This window comes from Dromaius novaehollandiae, chromosome 5 (genome assembly GCF_036370855.1).
Source record: "Dromaius novaehollandiae isolate bDroNov1 chromosome 5, bDroNov1.hap1, whole genome shotgun sequence".
Classification (NCBI taxonomy): Eukaryota; Metazoa; Chordata; class Aves; order Casuariiformes; family Dromaiidae; genus Dromaius; species Dromaius novaehollandiae.
The window spans coordinates 69,064,012-69,084,796 of record NC_088102.1 but is presented as its reverse complement, the minus strand read 5'-3'; the positions used below and the strand labels follow the sequence as shown (position 1 = coordinate 69,084,796).

At 64.4% G+C, this 20,785-nt stretch overlaps 1 protein-coding gene and 1 long non-coding RNA gene across 16 annotated transcripts; one reads left to right on the top strand and one right to left on the bottom strand.

Moving 5' to 3' along the window:
- Window positions 1-1,637: 1,637 nt before the first annotated feature.
- Window positions 1,638-12,905, top strand: RASSF7 (Ras association domain family member 7). Of its 15 annotated transcripts, none has more exons than XM_064513179.1 (8): window positions 1,638-1,935; window positions 2,403-2,477; window positions 5,933-6,131; window positions 9,205-9,583; window positions 10,094-11,001; window positions 11,364-11,532; window positions 11,869-11,967; window positions 12,049-12,905. In XM_064513179.1, exons 4-8 carry the CDS (start codon window positions 9,481-9,483, stop codon window positions 12,078-12,080), a joined length of 1,311 nt encoding a protein of 436 aa, XP_064369249.1. In that variant the 5' UTR covers window positions 1,638-1,935; window positions 2,403-2,477; window positions 5,933-6,131; window positions 9,205-9,480; the 3' UTR covers window positions 12,081-12,905. The 15 variants fall into 15 exon arrangements, with proteins under 15 accessions (XP_064369249.1, XP_064369247.1, XP_064369251.1 ...); XM_064513177.1 differs by having other exon boundaries at window positions 2,127-2,477; XM_064513181.1 differs by having other exon boundaries at window positions 1,638-2,477; window positions 9,205-9,292; window positions 9,387-9,583.
- Window positions 12,906-15,600: 2,695 nt separating this feature from the next.
- On the bottom strand, window positions 15,601-20,066 carry LOC135328541 (uncharacterized). The gene is made up of 2 exons (XR_010389548.1): window positions 19,955-20,066; window positions 15,601-16,835 (listed from the first exon to the last, which is right to left on the bottom strand). It is a non-coding gene; the product is annotated as an uncharacterized LOC135328541 (long non-coding RNA).
- Between the last annotated feature and the right edge of the window lie 719 nt (window positions 20,067-20,785).

Sequence of the window (20,785 nt, the reverse complement as noted above, 5' to 3'; positions counted from 1 at the left end):
GTAAAGCAGGAGCATCAGTGAAGGCGCAAGGCAAGCGCTCGCTCCGCACCGGAGCTGGACGCTATTTGCCAGGAGCCCTCGGGAAACGGCCCTGGTGGCAGCACGCTTTGCTGCTCTGCTCTCCGCTCGGGCACTGAAAGGCAGAGAGAAGGGCTTGTTGACCTGGAGCCAACCTTCGGCTCACGGCCTTTCCGCTCGCTGCTCCTCGCCCGCCGCTGCTGCATCCCGCAGGGAGAAGCGCAAAGGCTGCCCGGAGCCCGCGCCGCCTCTGTAACGTTTGGCTCCAGCGCGATTTCGTCCCGCTTTGTGAGTATGGCAACTCCGTTCCCCATCCTCCTCCTCCTCCTCCTCCGACGGCTGCCGCCGTGCCGTAGCGTTGGGGGCTGTTACGGCTTTCGTCAGGAGGGCACCGGCGTTTTTTGGCTTCATGGGAATGGGGAAGGACCTCTGAGGCTACGCGATCCACCAAAACACGGTGGTTCCCGCGGGCTGGGTCTGAGCACGCACGCGGGCCGGAGGGGACGCGCCTGGATGGACCCGGCCTCGGACTCCGCTGCGCGAGACCCACGGCTCTCGCCGGCGCTGGCCGTCCCAAGAGGCCGAAAAAGCCCAGCGAGAGCGTTGGACCAGCCGCCGCGGCCCCTTGCAGCCTGGAAGGAGCAATTCCCAGCGACGGGACCAAAGGGAGCCTACGGACACCTCCCGCCGGGAGCCGGCCTCCGCGCTCCAGGATGCCGGGAGCCGCGTCCGGGCCGCTCCGCAGGGCTGATTCACTCCGCCGAGCATCGCAACGCTGCGGCTGCCCGAGCCGGCAAGCATCGCCCGTGATCCAGCACACGTGCGGCTGGCAGGGGCACTCGGGCCCCGGGGCGCTGGCGCGCGGCTGGCAGGCGTCTCCTCTTCCCGGCTGGAAGCTGGGATCTGTCCGGCACCCGGGCTGAACAAAGCGCGTTCCCGTCCGAGGAGCGACCCGAAGCGAGGGAGGTGCCGGCGGCCGAGCGCCCGGCAGGTGAGGGATCGCTTCCTCCCATCCAACGTGGACGGGGGGGTTTTGCTAGCTGAGAAACAGGGGTTTTTTGGGTCACGCGAGCCTGGAGATGGCGCTTCCGTGGACGATCCTCGTAGGTCTGGTGGGAGGCTCCCGTGGAGAGACCTCTGTTTCCAGTGAACATAATAAATTGCCTCCCAGCGAGCAGCCTGTTGAGACTGCAGCTTGATTTTTGTGATGTGGGCGTAACAACAACGCAGGACATTGATTCTGTGAAAGCTAATGCCTGGGAAAAGAGTAAAGAAGCAGGCAAGCAAGACGGTGCTGCTTCGGAATATTCCCCAGCAACCTGCAGACCTGGGGACACCCCGAGCCGCGCTCGCTGCCTTTGCGCAGAGTAGCGCTAGCTGGATTTTTCTCCTAAGAATTTCTCCGGCCGCTTGTTGAACCCGTGTCATCTCTTCCAGTTTCGAGGTCCCCTTGGGCAGGAGCGCGACCGCTACTTTCCCCTCGTCGTTCCCTGCTTTCTATATTTAGTAATCCAGATGCATTTTTTTCCGCCAGCTTGCCCAGTCTCGCCTCGAACCCACGTGAGCGTTTACACCCGAGAGCTCCCTTCGGCACGGAGCCGGCCGCCCGCCCGCCGCGGGAAGAGCCGCGTCCTTCCGCTCGCCTTGACCTCGGCTCCCTCGGCTTCGCCGTGCCCCGAGCCCTGGCGCCGGAAAGAAAGAAAGAAAGAAAGGAAGAAGGGAAGAGGCAGAGGGGCCGGCGGGTGCCACGCGCGGCTTGGCAGGCCCCCGTCGTCGCCCCTTAGCCGTGCCTTTTCCAGCCCGCGCAGCCCTGGCCTGCGCAAGCCGTTGCTTGCCGGGAAGCTCTTCCGGAGCTTTGATCCTCTTCAGCCGCCTTCTCCGAGCCTTTCTGTGCCCGACGGGGTCTCAGCTTCGAAGGTACCTTTCGGGGCCGGGCTCGCCGCAGCTGCTCGGAGGATGCCTGCCTCACGGCTCCCGCTCCGGCCAAATCCCCCCGTTTCTCGGCTGCAGGCGGTGCCCGCTCCCGCGAGCCTCTTTGCTTAAGTAGTTGGCACCACGCACCATGCGTAAGCAGCCGGCGGTTTTCTTTTCTTTTCTTTTTTTTTTAGTCTGAGACTTTCTCCTCTAAGGGAAGAGTTGGTGTCTGGGCGTTTTTACGAGTGAGCCGGGCGCTGGGCGTTAAACCCACCCGCTCCCCCGCAGGGAGCCCGTGGCGCGGAGGGGCTTGGAGGCAGGTCCTTTCCTCGGACTTTATCCTGGGCAAAACCATGTTTAAAAGATAACGTAGAAACGACAAGCAAGCAAGCCTCATCGTGCTCGATTCTTCCCCGATTTGTTGGATTAAATTGGCGACGGGTGCAAGCTGTAATTTGACCTCTCCGAAGGGTGAAGATGTCCAGCCTAGGAGGGACGCGGGAGCCGCCTGCACAGCTCGGGTCCTGAGGCGAACTGTGCTGGAGGTGAGCTTGTAACCTGAATCTGCCTCGGGGAACAAGAACTCTTTATTTAAAAAAAAACCCTGGTTTTGTTACAATTTTCCCTGCCTCTCGGCCCCGCTGCGAATCTGCTCTCCCCGCTCGGTTTCTAATCTTTCCTTTGGCGGCTAAAACTACTATCTTTATTGTTGCAGGGCTCGGCTTCCTCCTGCTAAATCTCCTAATTGGCTTTTTACTCCCCAACCTGTTTAGTTCCTTCTGCGCGTCGGCTAAAACCCTTTAACCGCTCCACGCCCGGCCGCCTCTGCCTCGCCGGCCGCTGCCCTCCCCGCTCCCCGATGCGCGCGGGGGACCCCGGCTTTGCCGTAACCGAGGGCCCCGCGCAGCGAGCGGTCGCTGCAGCCGGGCGCTCGGACCCGTGCCGGGCTCGGCGGGGCGGAGGCAGCGGAAAGGAGGGGAGCTGACGTCCTGCTCGGGCCGGGCCCCCCGTACCCGCCGCTGAGCAGCCTTGCCGGAGCCGGTGCCCCGGAGGAAGGAAGACCCCGGGGGAGGCAGGGCCCCCCGTGCCGCTGCGGGGGGGCGGAACGGGCTGGCCGGGAGCGCGTGGCGCCAGGGATGACTTTACTGCTGGGGCTTTTGAGCGGTGCCCGCAGGCTGATTCAGGGTCACGGCTCTCCCGGGAAAGAGCGACACAGCTGCCGGGTTTTGCGGCTGACGTTATCGCGCGGGTTGGGACCGAGGGGACGGTTTCGAATGACTTCGCACGAACACGCGTTAAATGAAGGATTAACTCAATAGCCGCCGGGCCCTCGTCCAGCTCCCGGGGCAGGCCAGGCCCTCCCGTCACGGCGGATTTACGGAGCTGCCTCGCTCCCCCCTCGGCTGGGGGGGGTTGCGCGGCTCCCCGAGGAGCGGTGACTCCGAAGACCCAAAAAAGCAAGAAGAGGTGAAAACCGGGTGCTTTATTTTTTGCTTTCCCCCAAAGCCAGGGCCAAACCGCCCGTGCCAACCCCCCGTCCCCGGTGCCGCGGGGGGGCCGCAACGCGTGCTGCTCTTTTGCGATTGCCTGCGTGTGCAAGGCCGCATCGCAACCGGCCAGCAAGCGTGCTAACGCGCGGCCCCGTCCCGCGCTGCGTCGCCAGGTCCCGGCCAGTTAGCGCTGCCTTTCCCATCAGCCAGCGACTTCTGTTTTCCTTCTTTTTCCCCCAAACCCGCCGTTTCCCCCCCCCAAAGCACCTGCCCCGCGTGGGGATGGGGACCAAGGGGGGACGCCGGGGCCCCTGGGTGCCGCGGGGTTGCCAGGGCTACGCTCCCCCCCTGCTCCCCCCCACCCATCCAGCCCCGCGCATTCAGCGGGCGCGCGGGAGGCTGGACCAGGCCGGCCCCCCCCCCCCCCCCCCGGTGCTTGCGTTAACCCCCCGCCGCGGCCCGGTCCTGGGCCCCCCGGGGACGTTCTGGCCGTCGAAGCTGTTTTCCGAAGAGCGGCCGTGTCCCCCCGGCGCAGGGAGGGAGGCGAGGGAGCCCCGGCGTCCCCACGGAGGGGGGGGGACAGGGCCGAGGGGAGCCGTGGGGGGGGGTACGGCAACGCTGGGGCAAAAAGGAAAACGGGGTAAATAAATGAATAAATAAATAAATAAATAAATAAACAAAGAAGGCAGCGCCGAGGCAAGAACAGGAAAAACCTGCTGGCGGGCGGCGGAAAGCAGGTCGGGCGCCCCGGGGCTGCGGGCGGCTGGGCCGGGGCAAGGAGGGGGGAGAAGGAGCTGGGGAGGGGGGGAAACCCCACAAAACAGCCCCAAAGCAGCCAAGCGAGGGTGGGGATTGGGCTGGCGGAGGCTACCGGCTCTGGCCGCGGCGGTTTCCCGCTTGGCTGGCAGTAAAAATTTTTTAAAAAATTAAAAAAATTTAAAAAATTTAAAAAAAAATGAAAAACCGGACTTGGGGGGTGCTCAGCGCCCGGGGGGGCCCACCTGCGCGGGGGCGGGGCTTGGCGGCAGGGGGCGGGGCCGAGGGGCGGGGTCCGACGCGGGGGGGGCGGGGCTTGCGCGGGGGGGCGGGGCTTGCGCGGCGGGGCGGGGCTTGCGGGCGGGGGCGGGGCTTGCGGCAGGTCGCGGCGGCCCCGCGCTGCGGAGCGGAGCGGAGCGGAGCGGCCCGGCCGGAGCCGCCGCCGGCAGGTGGGTGCGCGGAGCCGGGGCGCCGCCGCGCGTGGGCGCCTCCCGCCGCCCCATCCCCCCCCCCCCGCGTGTTTCGGTGCCGCGCGTGGGCGGGGGGGAGCCGCGGGCCGGGGGCGTTCCGGGCGTCGGCGCTGAGCGTTGGCGGCGTTGCCCGCGCGCGTTCGGGGCGCGTCCTGCCGACGGACGGGCTCGAACTTGGCGGCGCCCGCGGGAGCCCGCGCGGGGCCGGAGTGAGGTAGGAGCGCGCCTCCGCGCCGGGTTATTTTGCTGTTTATTCGATTTTTATTTTTTAATTAATTCATCTGTTTTTAAGCGAAATCCCGTCGCGGCGCGCGATGGCGAGCGACTTCGCGCCGCGCCGTTTCCCGCGTGCCGGGCTCGCGCGCCTCCGTCTCCGCGCGGGCTGCGCTGGGCGCCTTCCCGAGCGCTGGGGCCGGGCCAGCCGGCTGCAATAACTAGTTGCTTTTAAAAAACAAACCCAAACAACTCTCACCTTAAGACATAGGCGGGTCAGCCCCGAGCTGGATGGAAGCTGGGGCGGAGCGAAGCGCGCGGGGCCGGAGGGGTCGGGGTGAGGCAGCCGCAGGGTGAGCGGGGCTGGCGGCGGTGCCTCTCCGAAGCCCGGCTCCCGTTTCGGGTCCTTAGGGAGCCGCGAACCTCCGGCTGGGGCTTGGGCACCTTTGCCTAATTAATCACATGCGAGATCCTGCGGCAGCAGGACCCGTAAACGCGCGAGCGTCTTATCAGGGGTTGCACCCTGGTTAGTTCTCGGCGTCTCGTTTTATTTATTTGCGTCTTTGTGACAGAGGGGGAAAGGCAGGAGCAGCTTCTGCTCTCAGCAAACGCTCGTTAAAGGCCTCTTTAATCCTGCAAAGTTGTAAATAACCGTTCACGGCGGCGCGCACCTGCGTGTTCGGGAGCCCGCGGCACGTCCCGGGACACGGGACTTGCTCCGGAAACGTAAAACGACCTGGGCCGACGTCGGCGGCTTTCGCCCCGCCAGCGCGGGCCCTGGGGCGGGGAGGAGTGGCGGAGCAGGAAGCAGGTAGCCGGGCTCTTCCGAGCGCCGTGCCGGCCGCAGGCCCCGCGTCTCCGCGTCGGTCGCGTTCCTCCCGCCCGATAACCGCGGCCGCGCTCCGTGCCGCGTGCGGCGCCGGGGGGACGTTCGCCAGCTGCGTCGCGCCTGCCTTCCTCCCTCTTCCCCGCCGCCGCGGGACGTCGGCGCCCGGGATGCGCGGGCCTTTCTGGGCTGGCGTCGCGGCCGCGCCGGCTTTCGGAGGGCCCCGCTAACGCCTGGCTTTGCAGGGCTGCGGCTGGAGCGCTGCCGGGAGACCTGCGCCGAAGAGCCAGCGCGGACCAGACCCCAAACCCTGGCCGCCGGGGTGGGAGCCGGACCCCGAGACCCCCGCTTCTGCGGCGCCGCGGCCGAGCGCCTTGCGGGCAAGAAGTGGAGCGAGTCCGCCCGCCTCCCCCGCGGCGATCGCGGCCGGCGCTGCCCGGCGAGGTACGCGACCTGCCCCCGCGTCGCCCTTCCCCGCTGCCCTTGGCGTTGCGACACGGCTCCGGAGGCCGTGCGGGCGGCCGCCCGCGGTTAGTCATTAATCCAGCCGGCCGCGTGAGTCACCGCCGCCGTGATCCCCGCGCCGGGGCGGTCGTCCCGCCTCGTCGCCCGGCCCCGGGCTGGCAGAGCCCACCTGGGCCAGGGACCCCGCGGGGCTGGGCCGTTCCTTAGGGCTCTTCCCGAGTCGTTTCTTCCCCGGGTGGCTCTCCTGCGAGGCTCGAGCGTCCGGGATACGCTTGGGACCCCGGGATTTTTTGGGGGGCACCCTGTGGTTTTTGCTTTCACGCGGCGTTCTGGCTCCCGAGTGCTGCAAGTGCTGAGGGATTTAGTTTTCCTCGGTCGCAGCGGAGCTGGGAACCAGCGGGAGCACGGATGGCTCGACAGAGGACGTGAGCTATTACGGCCGTCCCCAGGTGAGCTGCTCTTTGGTGAATTAAAGCCCCGCGCCTGTTGCTGCCGGGGGCTCGCACCCTCCTTGCGTGGGTTTAATTGCCGCCGAGGGGTGGGCGGCCTTTGCGCGCGCTGCTGGAAGACGGGGGCGACCCCGGAGCGGCCCCGTGCCGTCTCGGAAAGCCGCCGGTCCTGTGCCATCGTCGTTCGTGACCCTCTAGGGCGTCTCCTGGCTGCTGCGAGCCTGGTCGGGAGGCGACGTCCTCCCCGGAGCGCTGGGCTGGTCTGCTCGCGGCCGAGCAGCTCCGGCTGCTTTGGGCCCGGAAGGCTCCAGGGGAGCGCGGCGGGTGCAGCCGGGGGAGCGCGGCGGGTGCAGCCGGGCAACGCGGCCGCGGGCAGGCTGTTTCCTTGGCGATGCGAGTCAGCAAGGCCGCTCTCCGGGACTGGCGATGAGGTGCGGTTTTCCTTCTGCTCGTCCTTCTCCGGAGCTGCCTGATTCGCCCCGGGGGACGGCGGAGGAGCTGGGTGGGCGCCCGGTGCCGCCCGGGGCCAAGCAGCTCCTCAGAGCCGCGGCCGATCCCCTCCGCCCGACCTGGGACTTCCCACGGCGGGAAGTCGGTGCTTGGTGCTTGGACCGAGTCCCTCGCGCAGCTGCATCCCCCGCTGCTGCTCCTGCAGCCGGCACCGACCCAGCCGGGAGGGTCCAGCAGGGCCGCTGGGAAAGAGGGCTCCGAGGCGGGAGAAGACCCGGCGGTGGGGCGGGGGGAAGCCGCTCTGCTCCCGTAACAGGGATTTCGGGCCGCGGCGGCGCGTTCCGGCCCTGGCGGCCGGTGGGCGCGTGGGGTGCCCTCCCCTCCCCTCGGCGCGGGGCCGGGGGCTTCGGGCGCTGCGTCGCGGCGAGCGCGGCGGTGACTCACCCCTCGCTGCGTGCTGCTGGTTTTTGCCTTTTTTTTTTTTTTTTTTTTTTAATCTCTCGTGCTGGAATAAATAGTCTCTCGCGGCGTGGGCTCGCACGTGCAGGCCGCTTCCCACGCGCGGGCTGCCTTCCCCCGGGCGGGCACGCGCTCGCCCCAAACCCGGCCGGTGCCGGGCCGCCGGGAGCCTCGGGGCACGGCCTGGAGGGGGGAGAAGCCGAGGTTTGGCTCGGAAACGGAGCCGCCTCGCTCCGGGGGGCAGGACCGATCGATTCTTTTTGTCGTTTTTGGTTTTTTTTCCCTTCTCCTTTTAATCAAGGTAATTTTAAGTTGGCTCCGAACTCCAGGTTTTAAAAGCGGCCCTGATTTATGGGAGGCCAAAGCTCCCTTCAGATGTAGTCTGGATGCTCTCTGGGCTTGTTTTTTTCCCTCCTGAGACTGAGATGCTGCAAAAAAAAAAAAAAAAAAGCTGCAAGTTCTGGGAGGTTTGTTTTTTTTTTCCCCCTGAAATTTCAACTCCCAGTTAGGAAATTTGGTGAAGAAGCTATATGAATCATGCATACCACCCGTTTGAGACCGATCACATGGGACAGGACTGCAAATTAGTCACTTTGTTAATCTGCTTTCGATAAAAACGATTTAAGAAACCTATAGCGGGGCTTTTCCTCGCCGCGACGTGAGTAATCGCCGCTCCCCGCGCGAGGCCGTCGCGGAGCGGACGGGAAAGCCGGAGCGTGGCGGGGAGCCGCGACGAGGGAGGTGCTGCAAGGCGGAGGCTTCGCCTTTTATTGCCCGGTGGCTTTTAAGCAGGGGGGGGACCGGGAGGAGCAGCTAATGTCAGCCGTAAGGTCACGCGCGCGGACGGCGCCTGGGGAAAACAGCCCGTCTCTCCTTAGGCGCCGGGAGGAACCGCTGCAACCGGGAGCGCCGGGGCCGTGGGGCGCAGCGCAGAAATGGGGGAGTGGGACGGGTGCAGGAAGCGTGGGTTTTTTGGTTTTCTTGTCGTCCCCCCCCCGGGTGGTTTGGACGCGGGGCGGCTTCGCCTCGCGCGGTGGACTTTGCTCCGCGCCGGGTGCAGGGAGGAGCGCGGGTTTCGCTGGGCGTTGTCAGCCGGCGCACGGGGCACCTGACGAACCCCCTTGCCTTCTCCTTTTCTCCTCCTTTTTTTGCCCTTTTTTCCCTTTTTGTGGTCTGCCAAAACAGCTCCCGTTCTGCAGGGAGCCGAGTTTCACCACCGGCCCCGGGGACGCGGGCGATTTTCCCGCGCGGGCGCTCGTCCCCGGGAGCCGCCGAGGAGGGCCGCGGCTGAGCAGTCCTCCTCCCGTAAACGCAGAAATCGGTAAAGCACGTTGCAGGGTTTCCTCCGGCTAATGGGAATGTTCCCCTTGGTTTGGCTGCTTCGCAGCGGTCCCTGGGGCGGGGGGTTGCATTTCGGGCTTTTATACCTCGTTTTGCTGCGGCTCTGCCGGATCCGCCTTGGAGAGCCGCGTTGCGGAGCTGTTGCTTTTCCCCGATTTCTCTCCCTTTCTGGTACCTGGGTTAAAAACCCGTCGCTGCTGGAGGTGGGAGCCTTCGAAACGCGCTGTGCGCCGTCCGCTCTCCCGGCCTCCCCGCGCCCGCAGAGACCGTGGGCTCGGCGCTTCGAGGACCTGAAAACCAAATGCTCGGGGGGGGATGAAAACCTGTGTTTGCTTTTATTTATTTATTTTTAGATGTTATCGTGTGCTTCCTCCGCCTGATGGTCGCGCTGAAGTTTTGGGCAGCTCGCGGCCGGCTCTGACTCCCGGGCCGGTCACCAAGGTCGGGAGCACCGTTGGGACGAGGCCGGTCTCGGCGCCGCTGCCGCCGTCGCAGAGCTCCGATAACCCTACCAAAAGCGCGGCGTCTCTTGCAGGGCAGCCCGGGCCGGAGGCGGCGTTCCCCCGTCGCCGCGGGGCCTCCGTCGCGCGATGCCGTCCCGGAGAGCCTGACCCCGCGGCGGCCGCGGCATGGAGCTGAAGGTGTGGGTGGACGGCATCCAGCGCGTCGTCTGCGGCGTCTCCCACCACACCACCTGCCAAGAAGTGGTCATCGCCTTGGCGCGGGCCATAGGTGAGCGGGCCGTCGCGCTGGGGCTCGGCAGCCGCCGCGGCTTCGCCGTCCGTCCCGGGGGCCTCGTCCGTGCCGCGGCCGATCCTGCCGTCTAGTGGCTTAGACTTGAAGTGCTCTTCTGCCGTTGGCACGCGCGGTTGGAGCTGGGGGGTCTTGGCAACGGATTTCGGGCTCGGCCATGGAAATCGGAGCCCTCTGCTCCCCTCCTTCCTCTCGCACCCCTTCCAAAAATACTGAGAAAGTCCCTTCTGCACCTCCGAATCTCCTCGGAGCGTGTTTCCTCCCCGGCCGGGGTGGTGGGCGCGAGCGGTTCTCCACGGGGTCGCGAGGGGGTTCAACCGCGCCGGTGCCGCTGTGCCCCGGGGCTCGGGGCCCGTGTTTGGGCGCCCGGCGGCGAGCGGAGCTGCCCTCCGGCGCGGCGGGCTCTGCCTCGGCCCGCGGTGGAAGCGCCGCGGCCCTCGGCGCTGGTGGCCCCGCTGCGCGGGTGACGTGCTCGCGTCCCCTCCCCAGGTCAGACGGGACGCTACGTCCTGGTGCAGAAGCTGCGGGAGAAGGAGAGGCAGCTCCTGCCGCTCGAGTGTCCCCTGGAGTCGCTGGCCAAGTGCGGGCAGTATGCGCACGACGTGCAGTTCGTCCTGCGGCGCACGGGGCCCAGCGTGGCCGAGCGGCCCGCCTCCGACGGCGCTCCCCAGGCTCCCGAGAGGACGTTCGTCCGGGCCAGCCTGCCCGTCAAACCCAGGCCCGCGAGCACCGACGTGCCCCGCTCCCGGGAGCCGAGGAAAGCCATGACCTTCAACTTGGGCCCCGTGGGCTCCGGCGAGCTGGTGGCCAAGGGCCGATGGAGGGCACGCGCCTGGGAGGGGATGGACTTGACGGAGAGCGCGGGCACCGTCCCGCCCTCCAAGGAGGAGCTGTTCCAGACCGTGCTGCGGCAGCAGGAGCGGCTGTGCTCCTTGGAGGCCCACGGGGACTCCCTGGAGACGGACCTGCGGCTCTGGGAGCACGGCCGGGTCCCCAGCCAGGAGGACGAGATCTTCTTCTTGGAGCAGCTGGTGCGGCGCAACGAGGCGGAGCTGGGCGAGGAGGAGTTCTGGCAGAGCGAGCTGCGGCTGGAGAAGGAGTGCGAGCGCGAGAGGCAGGAGCGGGTGAGGAGCCTGCGGGCCAGCCTGGAGGACTACACGCAGAGGATCTACGAGCTGGCTGCCCGCACGGAGGCCCTGCAGAAGGAGATCCAGTGGGAGATGGCCGAGAGGGCCGCGAAGGGCAGGGAGGCCCCCGGGCCCAGCCCCGCGGATCTGGAGGACATGGCTGCCAAAATGAAGAGGGATCTGGAGGCCAAGGTCAAGCAGGGCACCCAGCTGGAGAGCAACCTGGCCAGCGTGGAGAAGGCCTTGGAGGAAGCAGAGAGGAACCTGCAGGTACGGCCGGGCCGGTTCAGCAGCTCCCGGCGGGGAGAGCGGGCCCTTGGGAGGGGTTGGCTGGGGGCGGCCAGGAGAAAGCTGGCCCTGCTTGCGCAGCGTTTTGGCAGCCCCAAGACCCCAATCCCAGGGGGCTCAAGAAGAGGTCTCCTTCCGGCATGGAGGGCCCGTTAGCGGTGCTTCGGGGCCCACAAGTGATCCAGGGCCACCAGCAGCACCCGCGCGGGTCCCAGGCCCTCCCTGGACGGTACCTCCCGGAGGTGCTGGCTGGCTTTTGGGGTTTCCCGGTGCCCCGGGGTCTGGAGGAGGAGGAAGAGCATCCCTCCCCGTGCCGGGCCGCTGACCCGCTTCGTGTTTTGCAGGCCCAGAACCAGGAGCTGGAGGAGCTGAACAAGGAGCTGCGGCAGTGTAACCTGCAGCAGTTCATCCAGCAGACCGGAGCCACGGTGACGGTGCCGCCGGCCCGGCCGGAGGAGGAGGCCCTGCCGGAGCGCGGCGACCGCGAGCTGCTGGCCCAGCAGCAACACGGAGGTCAGCGCCCGGGGGAGGCCCCGGGCAGCCCAGGAGCTGGGGGCCGCGTTGGCCGGGGGCCGCGGGAGCGCCCCGGCTTCCCTACGCTTAAACTTGCCTCCAGATTGTGATTTTTATTATTATTTTTGCTTCTGTGCGTCTAAGCTGCCGTGGCCCCAGGGATGGTGGTGTTGCCCCCCCAAGCGCAGGTCCGTCTTGGGGACGGCGCGGCTTCGCCCTCCGCCCTTTCCCGACCGGGCCGAGCTCGGACGCGGAGAAGGGAAGACGTGGTGCCGGCGGCCCTGTCGCGGCCGGACCCGCCGTCCCTGAGCCGGGAAATGTTTCCTTGTCCCCCAGGCTTTCCGCCCGCCGGCGCCGACTCGCCCCTCCGAGCCGGCCCCCTCGGCAACCCCAGGCACCTGACGGAGCCCCTGGTGCCCAGCCTGAGCCCCGAAGGTGCGTACCTCCGCGCGGGCCCCCCGTCCGCCCGTCCGTCCATCCGCCGGGGTCACCGCGGCTTGTTTTTGTGTCTTGCAGTCGTGTCATCCAGGCAGAGCATCTGGAGGTAGAAGGGCCCGGCCGGCGGAGCAGCGATTGCCCCGCGAGCGTAACTCTATAAATAAAACCGTATTCCACGTACAGATCTATATATTTTTTACTGCTTTGTATCACGAATGGATGCGGATGGCCGGACAGAGGATTTTTACAGACTGCGGAAGAAAACAAAAACCAAGCAGCCGGAGCAACCTTCCTCCCCCGTGGACGAAAACAGACCCCTTCTATTTTTATAAAGCGCTTTCTACGTTCCCCCTCGCCTTCCCTGACGGGTTTCGAGGAGCTGCCGGGACGGCGGAGCCGGAGCGACGTCCCCTCGCTGAGCGGAGGGGCAGAGAGACGGAAAGCGCCCGGGGTAGGCGACGAGCGGCTGCTTCCTCGCGGGAGACGACCGCGCTCGGCGAGGGCACCGGGAGCCTTTTCCCCAGCCTCTCCGGCCCAAGGAAGGGGCGGCGCCGTGGGAGAGGTGTTTTTCTGAAGTCTACTTACTTTTTAAGGATTTTTCCTTCATCCGAACTGCAGCGCGAGCTCTCTTTCCGGCGGCCCGTTGCTGGAGGGAGAGCGGGGCTAGAAACGCTCTGGGCAGCGTTTCCCTCTGGACTTTTTTCCTTTATGGCCAGTACGGTTTCGTTCATCTGTCCCAACAGGCTGTACCATATTTTAACGGCAAAGCCAAGGGGGGGCCGGGAAGGGGACAGGCTTGTCCGGGCGGTCCCGGAGTCCGACGTCTCCGTTTCCCGCGTCTCCTGTATGTCGTATGCAAAAAAAAAAAACGTGGCCAGGATGCCGTGTTGGCTGTAAGACGCTTTCCGTGGTTTCGAATAAAGCTTTGAAACGGGGTCGTGCGAGGCGTGCGCGTGCCGGGGGGCCGGGTGTGATCCGCGTGTCCGCCGAGGCCGCGTCGCCCCGCGCCCGGGCGGTTTTGGGGATGCTCTCGCCCGTCGGGGGAGAGATCCGCAGCCGCCAGCTCCTCCGTCTGCCGGCGGGGCCAGCACGCCGGGGCCCTGTGCCTCCTGCGAGACGGCTTTTTACCGTTTCCAAGCTGTCTCTTTGCATTTGCCCGCGCGGCAGGTTGAAGCTTTAAGTATTTTATGACCAAGCGACTGTTACGTGCGTGGCGCTTTTTTTTTTTTTCTTTGATGGCGAAGCACTTTGCACGGAGCAGGTGAGGCTCATCCGCGCCGAGGCGGCGGCCGTCTCGGGGATGAAACCTGGCAGCTTTTTAATAATGCAGAGCTGCAGCCCGGAGCATTTTAGGACAGGCCGAGGCGAGGACGGTGCTCGGCTGCAGCTCCAGGCAGGTACGGGGGGGAAATCGTACGTGCCGTGGCCGCTTGCGGGCGGCTGAAATATTCACGTGGGTGACGAGAAGGGGACGCAGCGGGGCCCGCGCGGGTGTGCGGCGCTGCTGCCTGCATAGAAACGTATCCTAGGGAAAACGCGCTAAAAATACTCCCCCTCCGTGCAGCCGCGCGGAGCAGTCCCTCCCCTGCAGCCAGCGCAGCTATCGCCCGCGTTTGCCGGGCCAGGCCCCCACCTCGACGCGGGAATCGGAGGGCGATGGAGGTGGCAAAGAGCGTTTCAGTGCTGCTGGCGGGGGGAAAACCCTGAGATTCGGGAAAGCCGCTTGCCTTGGAAACGGCCAGATTTTTCCTCCGGAAAGGGAACAACAAGACTGTTTCCCCCACGTGCACTTCTATAAGGAGGAGCCAGGTCTATCTTGGAAACAGCTTAAAAAACACAGAAACCCCCAAATTGAGTGCAATCTTGACTTGCAGACAGGTCAGCAGCGTTTTCTGCCCGCAGCATGCGGTGACGCTGCCGGGTCCCCCAACCTTGGGGCCTCACGGCTCCCTGAGACACCGGGGTGGCAGCGAGCAGCTCCATGGCCTCAGCCACCACTGGAATCCCTTAATCCTCCCCAAACATCCCCAGGCTGTTCAGATTTTGGGCTAAGTTCTCCGTGTATTCGGAAGAACTTGCCTATGCGGGTGAAAAGGGGGGGGCTTTAATTCTGGGGCCACATTTCTAAATTTTGCCTTGTGCAAAATAAACAGGAATTAAAATGTTCATCGTTTCGGGGTTTTCATGCCCTGGGGTTGGACCCGCTCGTTGCATCTCCGAAACCTCCTTTGCTAAGTTGGGAGGAAGCTGCTGCCTGTGGGAAAACGTCCCATTTTCCCAGGAAATGGTCCTGTCCACAAGGGGAAGGGAAGATGCTCTCAGCGGAGCTGCAAGGGGACTCCTGGGTGTGGTGAAAGCAGAAAAGGGAAGTTTCCCAGTAACAAAATAAAGATTTCCTCCTCTAGCTGGGTGCACGTGAGCCGGGGCCGCTCAGGCACCGTGCTGGGAGGCTATCTGCGACGCGAGGGGTTTTGCTGGGTCTCTCTTTCTGTTTCCCCAGGCTGAACCAACCCCAGAGCTTTCCTGAGCGGCTGAAGAGACTTGGTGCGTGCAGCCCTGATGTGAGAAGTCGTGGGATGAGACCCCCGCGCTCAGCTGGCCTTTGGCTTGGAGCCCCGACGGCCACGGGGAGGGCTCGCTGGGGGCAGCTGGGCTCAATCTGCAGCCCTGAGGCGGGGGTTGTCCTTCCTGCCCTCACCTGGGGCTTGTTCGAGGCTCTGGCTGCTCTGCAAGCGCCCATATCCTTCTCCTTTGGGGGTGAACACGCTTGCTTTGGTGCCGCGGCTGTCGCAGAGGAGGGGACCCCGCAGGTAGGCTGGGCATTGGGTGCCCGCGTGAAGCGTCCAGGGCTGGTGCGTGGCGACTTGTGAAGTGCAGAAAGCCCCCGGCCCCGCTGTCCCCGTGCGTTTCCCCGCGGCTGGGGCGTCCCGCCGGCCTCCGCTCCCCGTGCTGACCCTGCGTTTTGCTGCTACTGCAAGATCATCCCCTGTCCCGGGCGCCCGCGGGAACCCCCCGCCGGCCGGCGGGGCCGGGAAGCAGAGCGTCTCTTGGCCGGGTCGGCGCGGGGGCTGGCGTCCCCCCCAACCCACCAGCGCAGGGCCCGCTCAGCCCCGGGCACCGCGGCCGGGTCGCCGGGGCGGCCGCGCGGGGCTCGCGCTGGCGAGCGCGACGTTTCCTATTGTGCGGCTCTAACAATGGGGCTGTGTGTGGGAAACCAGCGCCGGCGCAAAGGGCAAAACAGCGCTGCCAGCTCGCCGTGTCAGACGCCTCGCCTCCTGCCAGCGGCGTTTTCTGGGTTTGTTTTGTTTTTAATTTGTGGGGTTTTCTATAAAACGTCGTCCGGCAGCTGCAAAGGCAGTTGAGTTTAATAAGGTAATAAATGACTTTGATTAATGCCTCTCCTCCTGCCCCACGATGGCACCGCGCGCAGCGGGGCACGGCCGGCTAGCGGGGACACCGCACCCGGCGGCAGGGCCACGCCGCGCTGCCGAGCTGCCGTGACCTATATTAATGCCGCGCTTCGGGGGCGGCCCCGCTCCCCGGGCTCGGGACCCGCCGTGTGCTGGCTCGCCGGCCGCAGCGCTCTGCCCCTCCGCTTTTAGCTGCTCGCGAGGCCGTGTCAATAATGCATTTCTGCCATTGAATATTTTATTGATGATTTGACTTTTGCTGCTTGCAATTCCCATTTCAAGGCTGCACGATTGTTCCTAATTAAAATTTTATGCCCTGGGAGAAGCCTTCTTGCTACAGTGGAGATGATGCTGTCCTTTTCTAGGCCACTACAGAGCGGTAGGAAGAAATTACTCATTGTTACGAGATTAAAACAAAGCCAGCAGAGTTTTTCTTAAACCCAAACCCCAGCGTACGAGGCGTCCTAGCCGTGCGGTGGTGAGCGAGGCACCGATCCAAGCGTATATGGTGGCCTGGGCGCGCCGGCTCGCCCCAGCGCGGGGATGCTCCCGCGGCGTCGGGGCTCGGGTTCCCCCCGCGCAGGAGGGCGTCCCGCTTCCCCGCGCTGGCGGCTGCGTGAATTCATCGCCGGGCTGTTCCCCCCGCGACGGCAGCCAGCACTGCCCCAGGTCGCTGCACCTCCCGGGATCGCTTCCCCCCACGGAAAGCGCAGGGTTTATTGGGGCGCAAGCTTTACCTGCTGGGGCCCTCCCGCTTCCCGGCCCTCACCACCGGGCCGCGGTACGTGGCCGCTCCGTTTGGGCAGCTGTCCGCTTCCCGCACTGCCGGCCTCCCCGGGGTTGTTTCCAATAACAATGCGTGAACGAAACTCACTCCCGGTTTCTTGGCCGTCTACCCCACGTTGTGTCCGCTCGTTATGCCAGGCGTCCCCCCCCCCGCGCTCTCAGCTGCTGTTATTTAGGGTACCAACACCACACTGGGCCAGTATGGTTTCGGGAGGGTAACACAGCTGCAAATACCCGAAACGCTTCCTCCTGGTAGTTGTGTTTGCATCGGTTCTTTCTTATTTGGATGGTGGGTTTTGTTTTGCTTTGTTTTAATCTAGAGTGCTGGAAGCATTTGTGCTTACTCCCAGCCCCTGGCTTTGGCTTTTTAAAGCTTTTAAAGCACACGCTTCAGCACCAGTTACGTAAGAAAAGGTGTGAACAAGTAGAGGAGAAAATGCCTGTTGGTCTCCGAGTGCTGTACAGATGCGCTGCTTTATCGCTCCTGGGTGCACGCATCCCAGAAGGGCAGCTCCCCGCAGCCGGGGGAGAGACGATATCCGAGTCGGCATGCACGCGCATCTGCGTGTCCGCGCAGGGAAGCATTGTCTGCTCTCATAATGGTGATTTTTTTCCTTTCTGTGTCTCTCTCCCCCATCATGGTGAAGACCAACAACGCTCTACCTTGCCCTGGAAAAAAAAAAATCACAAAGCACTAGAGGAGGTCGGGAAATTTTGTTGTTTATGGATGAGCAAGTTTCTTTCCCAATGGAACCTCCTGCCAGCAGATTTTTTTTTTTAAAGATGTATTATATAAGTCCCCGCTTGCATTTAACTAACTGACTTCCTCCGACTCTTGAACAATTTATGTAGCCCTGTTCCTAACAGGCTAGCTTTCTCCTTCGGCGAGGCTCACAGCTCAGGATTTGCAATTGGCCCATGTTATAAACAGAGCGGGATACGCGTGTCCGAGTGCAGTTAAGGCTGCTCGCTCCCTTGATGAAGCACTGAAATAAAAGACCAAAATCTTTTTGAGAGCGCAGAGAATCCTTTCAGCTGAACCTGCCTAACTTCCAGCATCTTCCCCTCCTGTCAGGCACCCTCTGCCCCTCCTCAAAATCTTACAGCACCAGTTCTCAGCAAGAGCTTTTAGCACCCGAGTGGTAGGTATCAGCTTACAGAATCTGTTAAGGAGCTACTGAAAAAGCTGAACGCGTAAACGAAGGGGCATCTTAGCCCTGGAGTATCCTCCCGTGTCTCGGGAGCGCTCTGCAGAGCAGCTACGGTTCAGCAGGCTCATTTAGCAAGGGCTTTTCCCCAGCCCTAGGGCAGCAGAGCAGCAGCACCGGTGTGTCGGCCTGAGAGATGACCAGGTAGCACGGTTACCGTCCCCCCTCCTTTTCAAGCCACCCTCGACTGGCTCTAGAGACAAAATAAGAGATGGCATCGACGCTGTATGCCATACACATCAGAAATGTCACTGGGAGGGTACAGCCTTCCTCTTCAGCCGCTTGGGGTAACTTAAGCACACCTTATGGACCCGCCCAGCTCTTTGCTGAACCCTGAGTTACAGTAATGAACACCCAAACGCTGGTTTTGCAGTATTTATTGAAGATTTCAGTTGACAGCACAGCAGGTTAGTCTTGAATCATACCACAAGAATGTTAAAACAGGAATTCGGCCGTATGCTTCCCCTGCTAACGGGAGAGAGATACAGGAAAGAAATAACAAACAAATTTCATTTCAATGCCTTGCCTTACTGGAACTGTACAGGATGGTTCCATAGGCAGCGGGAAGTTTTTATACCACAGTGCTGCTGCCTGATGGGGACGGGGACAAATCTTGCCAGAGCAACCAGGACATCTATGGAGACATTTCTGCCAGGGGTTAACCATCAGGCAGCACAGTACCAAATGCAGTGCTATTTCTTTCAAGAGAAACAGAGCGCCTTCATTGTCAGGTACAGGTTTGTTATGTGCAGTTACCCGTGGAACAAGGTAGTATGGTACTGTAGGGCTGAAGTTTCAACCTGCAGATACAGCATTAATACAGACATGCTAATATACAGGTACTAGTATTTCTGCACCAGGTTTCCCCCTCTCCCTGCTTTCCATACAGCTACACCAGAGCTCCTGCCCGCTTGGAGATTAGCAGCAGAAATAGGCTGGAGGTGTAGCCAGGGAAGAGGAAAGCCTTCTAGGATTGGGAAGGCTCACAACTTGTTTTCCATCCCTCAGACAGGACCCCCTTAGCTATTGAGCAACCGTGAAAGCAGCTTTCACAAGTTCCAGCAGTTTTCCTCCCTTTCTAGTCTGTTTGAGCATCCTGGACTCACCTAGGCTGCTCAGGGCACAGAAGGAATTGATTTTCCTTTCTGGAGAGCAGATGTTCCTCTGGGACCCAACAGGAAAACATCAAACAGGCGCAGGCAGCGCACGGGGGACAAGGGAAACATTTCTGTGAGGGTTTATCTGTAGAGGGTGTTGCTCAGCCTCTCTGACTTGACTGCTTACTGAGAAGAGCCCTTTGATTCATTCATGAGATTAAGCCCGTACAACGGTCCACGGTAACGCCTGAGCAGCCCAAGCAAGCCAGAGAACACCCAGGCCGTTTCAGAAAGCCTTGGAGGGCCGTTGCAAAGCCTAGCTGGTTACTATTAGCTGAAGCAGGGGGTAAAGCTGTGCCACGCTGTAACAAGATGCTTTTCAACTACCCAGCTCCTTTAGCGGCACAAAATCAGAAGCGAGTACGCTGTACGAGAAGCAGTTTGCTTCATCACTTCCTCCGCTTCTGGTGACAGCTGCCCCGCACAGCTGGAGGAGTCCCTGCTCCGCTCGCTCGCCTTCCTGCTTGTCTGAAGTCACAGTCCCCCATGTCACATCACGGCACGATCCTGCACGGATCTGCTTCTGCTGGCGCCCGCCCGGGACCAGAGCCGAGAGAGAGCCCCGATGTAAGAAGCAGAGAAGCAGCCAGCAAAGGTGAGCGGTAAGGAGGGAGGCAAAACGTCAACAGAAACGGAAAGTGAAGCTGGGTTCTGCTTTTGGTTCAACAGCTCGTGGAGTCTCTCTTTAAAGGTGACTCATCCCGGGCAATACCAGGCATGGTTTCTCCTATTAACACACCCTTGGCAATGGCAGTTCAGTTAGTCACTGACTGGGTATCAGGACGTCAGCGCGGGGATAAAGCGCCTCTTAGTTTGGTACAGCGACCATTAGCGTTTATTTACTTTGGAGAAGAGCAGGGGTTTGGGGGGGGGAGGCAATGAACGCGCTCTCCTTCGCGCAGCCCTTACCGCCCTCACGGCTCCGGCGGCGCCCGCGGGCCCGGCGGCGACGGCGACGTGCAGGACTCCGCGCCCCGATGGGGCGGCCAGGCCCGGTGGCGGCCCCGGCCGGGCCAGGCGAGGCGAGGTCCGTCGAGGCGAGGGCCGTTGAGGCGCACGCGCGCGACCGTTGGCGGCCGTTGCGGCGGGCGCGCGCGACCGTTGGCGGCCGTTGCGGGGCGGCGGGGGCCGCACAGCGGTGTCCGAGGAGCAGGTTAGCCGCTGTCACACGCACAGTGGGGTCGCCGAGAGCACAATGTGCGTTAGTCAGTGGCTCACCTGCTCCTGGAGGGCGACGGCGGCGCCGGGCAGCGGGGGCCGGTGTCGCGGGGGGCGCTCGGTGCCGGCGGGGCGCCCCGACGGCTTCCCCCGCCCGCAGCCCCATCCCCAGGGCGGGCTCCCTCTTGCCGCACGGGGGCTGCCCTGCCCCGTCCCGTCCCGTCCCGTCCCGTCCCGTCCCGTCCCGTCCCGTCCCGGCGCTCACCTGCGCTCCGCCGCCGCGCAGCTCCGCGCTCCCCCCCCCCCGCTGCCGCCGCCGCCGCCAACTTCTCGCTCTGCCGCGGCCCGGCCCACGCCGCGCGCCCTGGCCCCCCGCCCCGCCCCCCGCGGGCCGCCCGCCAATGGCCGCGCCGCCCGCCCGCCCGCCGGCCCCGCCCCCGCGCCGCGCCGCCCAATGGCCGCGCCGGCCCCGCCCCGCCCCACCTCCGCCGGCCCCGCCCCGCCGCGGCGGCGGCGGCGGCGGCGGGGCGGGCGGTGGCGCGGCCGGCGCCGCCCGCCCCTTCCCCCCCGCCGCCCGCGGCCGCGGCGGGCGCGGCGCGTTCGCTTCTGCACGTCCGTGCTGCGGGGAGGAACCATTTGTACCTGTTGAACCGCCGCCCGCCCGCCCCCCCCACCCCGCCCCTCTCCCCGCTCAGCCTGCGCCGCGGCCCCCTCCCACCCCCCCCGCTTCCCTCCCCGCCTGGCCTCGCGCGGCCGGCCGTTGGCCGCCCCTCCCCGCGGGACCCCCCCCGCGCGGGCGGTGGTACGGTCCGCCGGGGCCGTGCCATCAGGGCAGTGTCGGGGCGCACGTAGGCGGCGCGGGGGGGGGTGGGGGGGAGGGGGCGCTGGCGGCGCCCGGGGCCGTTGGGGGCGCGCGGTGCCTCGCGGCGGCCGTTGGTCACCGGCCGCTTCTCTATTTGAAATTTAACAGGTTTTAATTTAGTTGCGCTCGCGCGGCTCGCGGTGCGGCAGCCCCCCCCCCCACCCCCGCGTTAGGAACCGGCCCCGTGGGGGAAAGGAGGCTGCCCCAGAGCCGTGGGGCTGCTGGGGAAACGGC

Bases quoted from the DNA above. Each gene is read 5' to 3' on its own strand.
- RASSF7 (XM_064513179.1), top strand. From the start codon at position 9,481: ATGGAGCTGAAGGTGTGGGTGGACGGCATCCAGCGCGTCGTCTGCGGC. The intron at 11,002-11,363 runs GTACGGCCGGGC...CGTGTTTTGCAG, and splicing joins AAGCAGAGAGGAACCTGCAG to GCCCAGAACCAGGAGCTGGA. The intron at 11,533-11,868 runs GTCAGCGCCCGG...CTTGTCCCCCAG, and splicing joins GGCCCAGCAGCAACACGGAG to GCTTTCCGCCCGCCGGCGCC.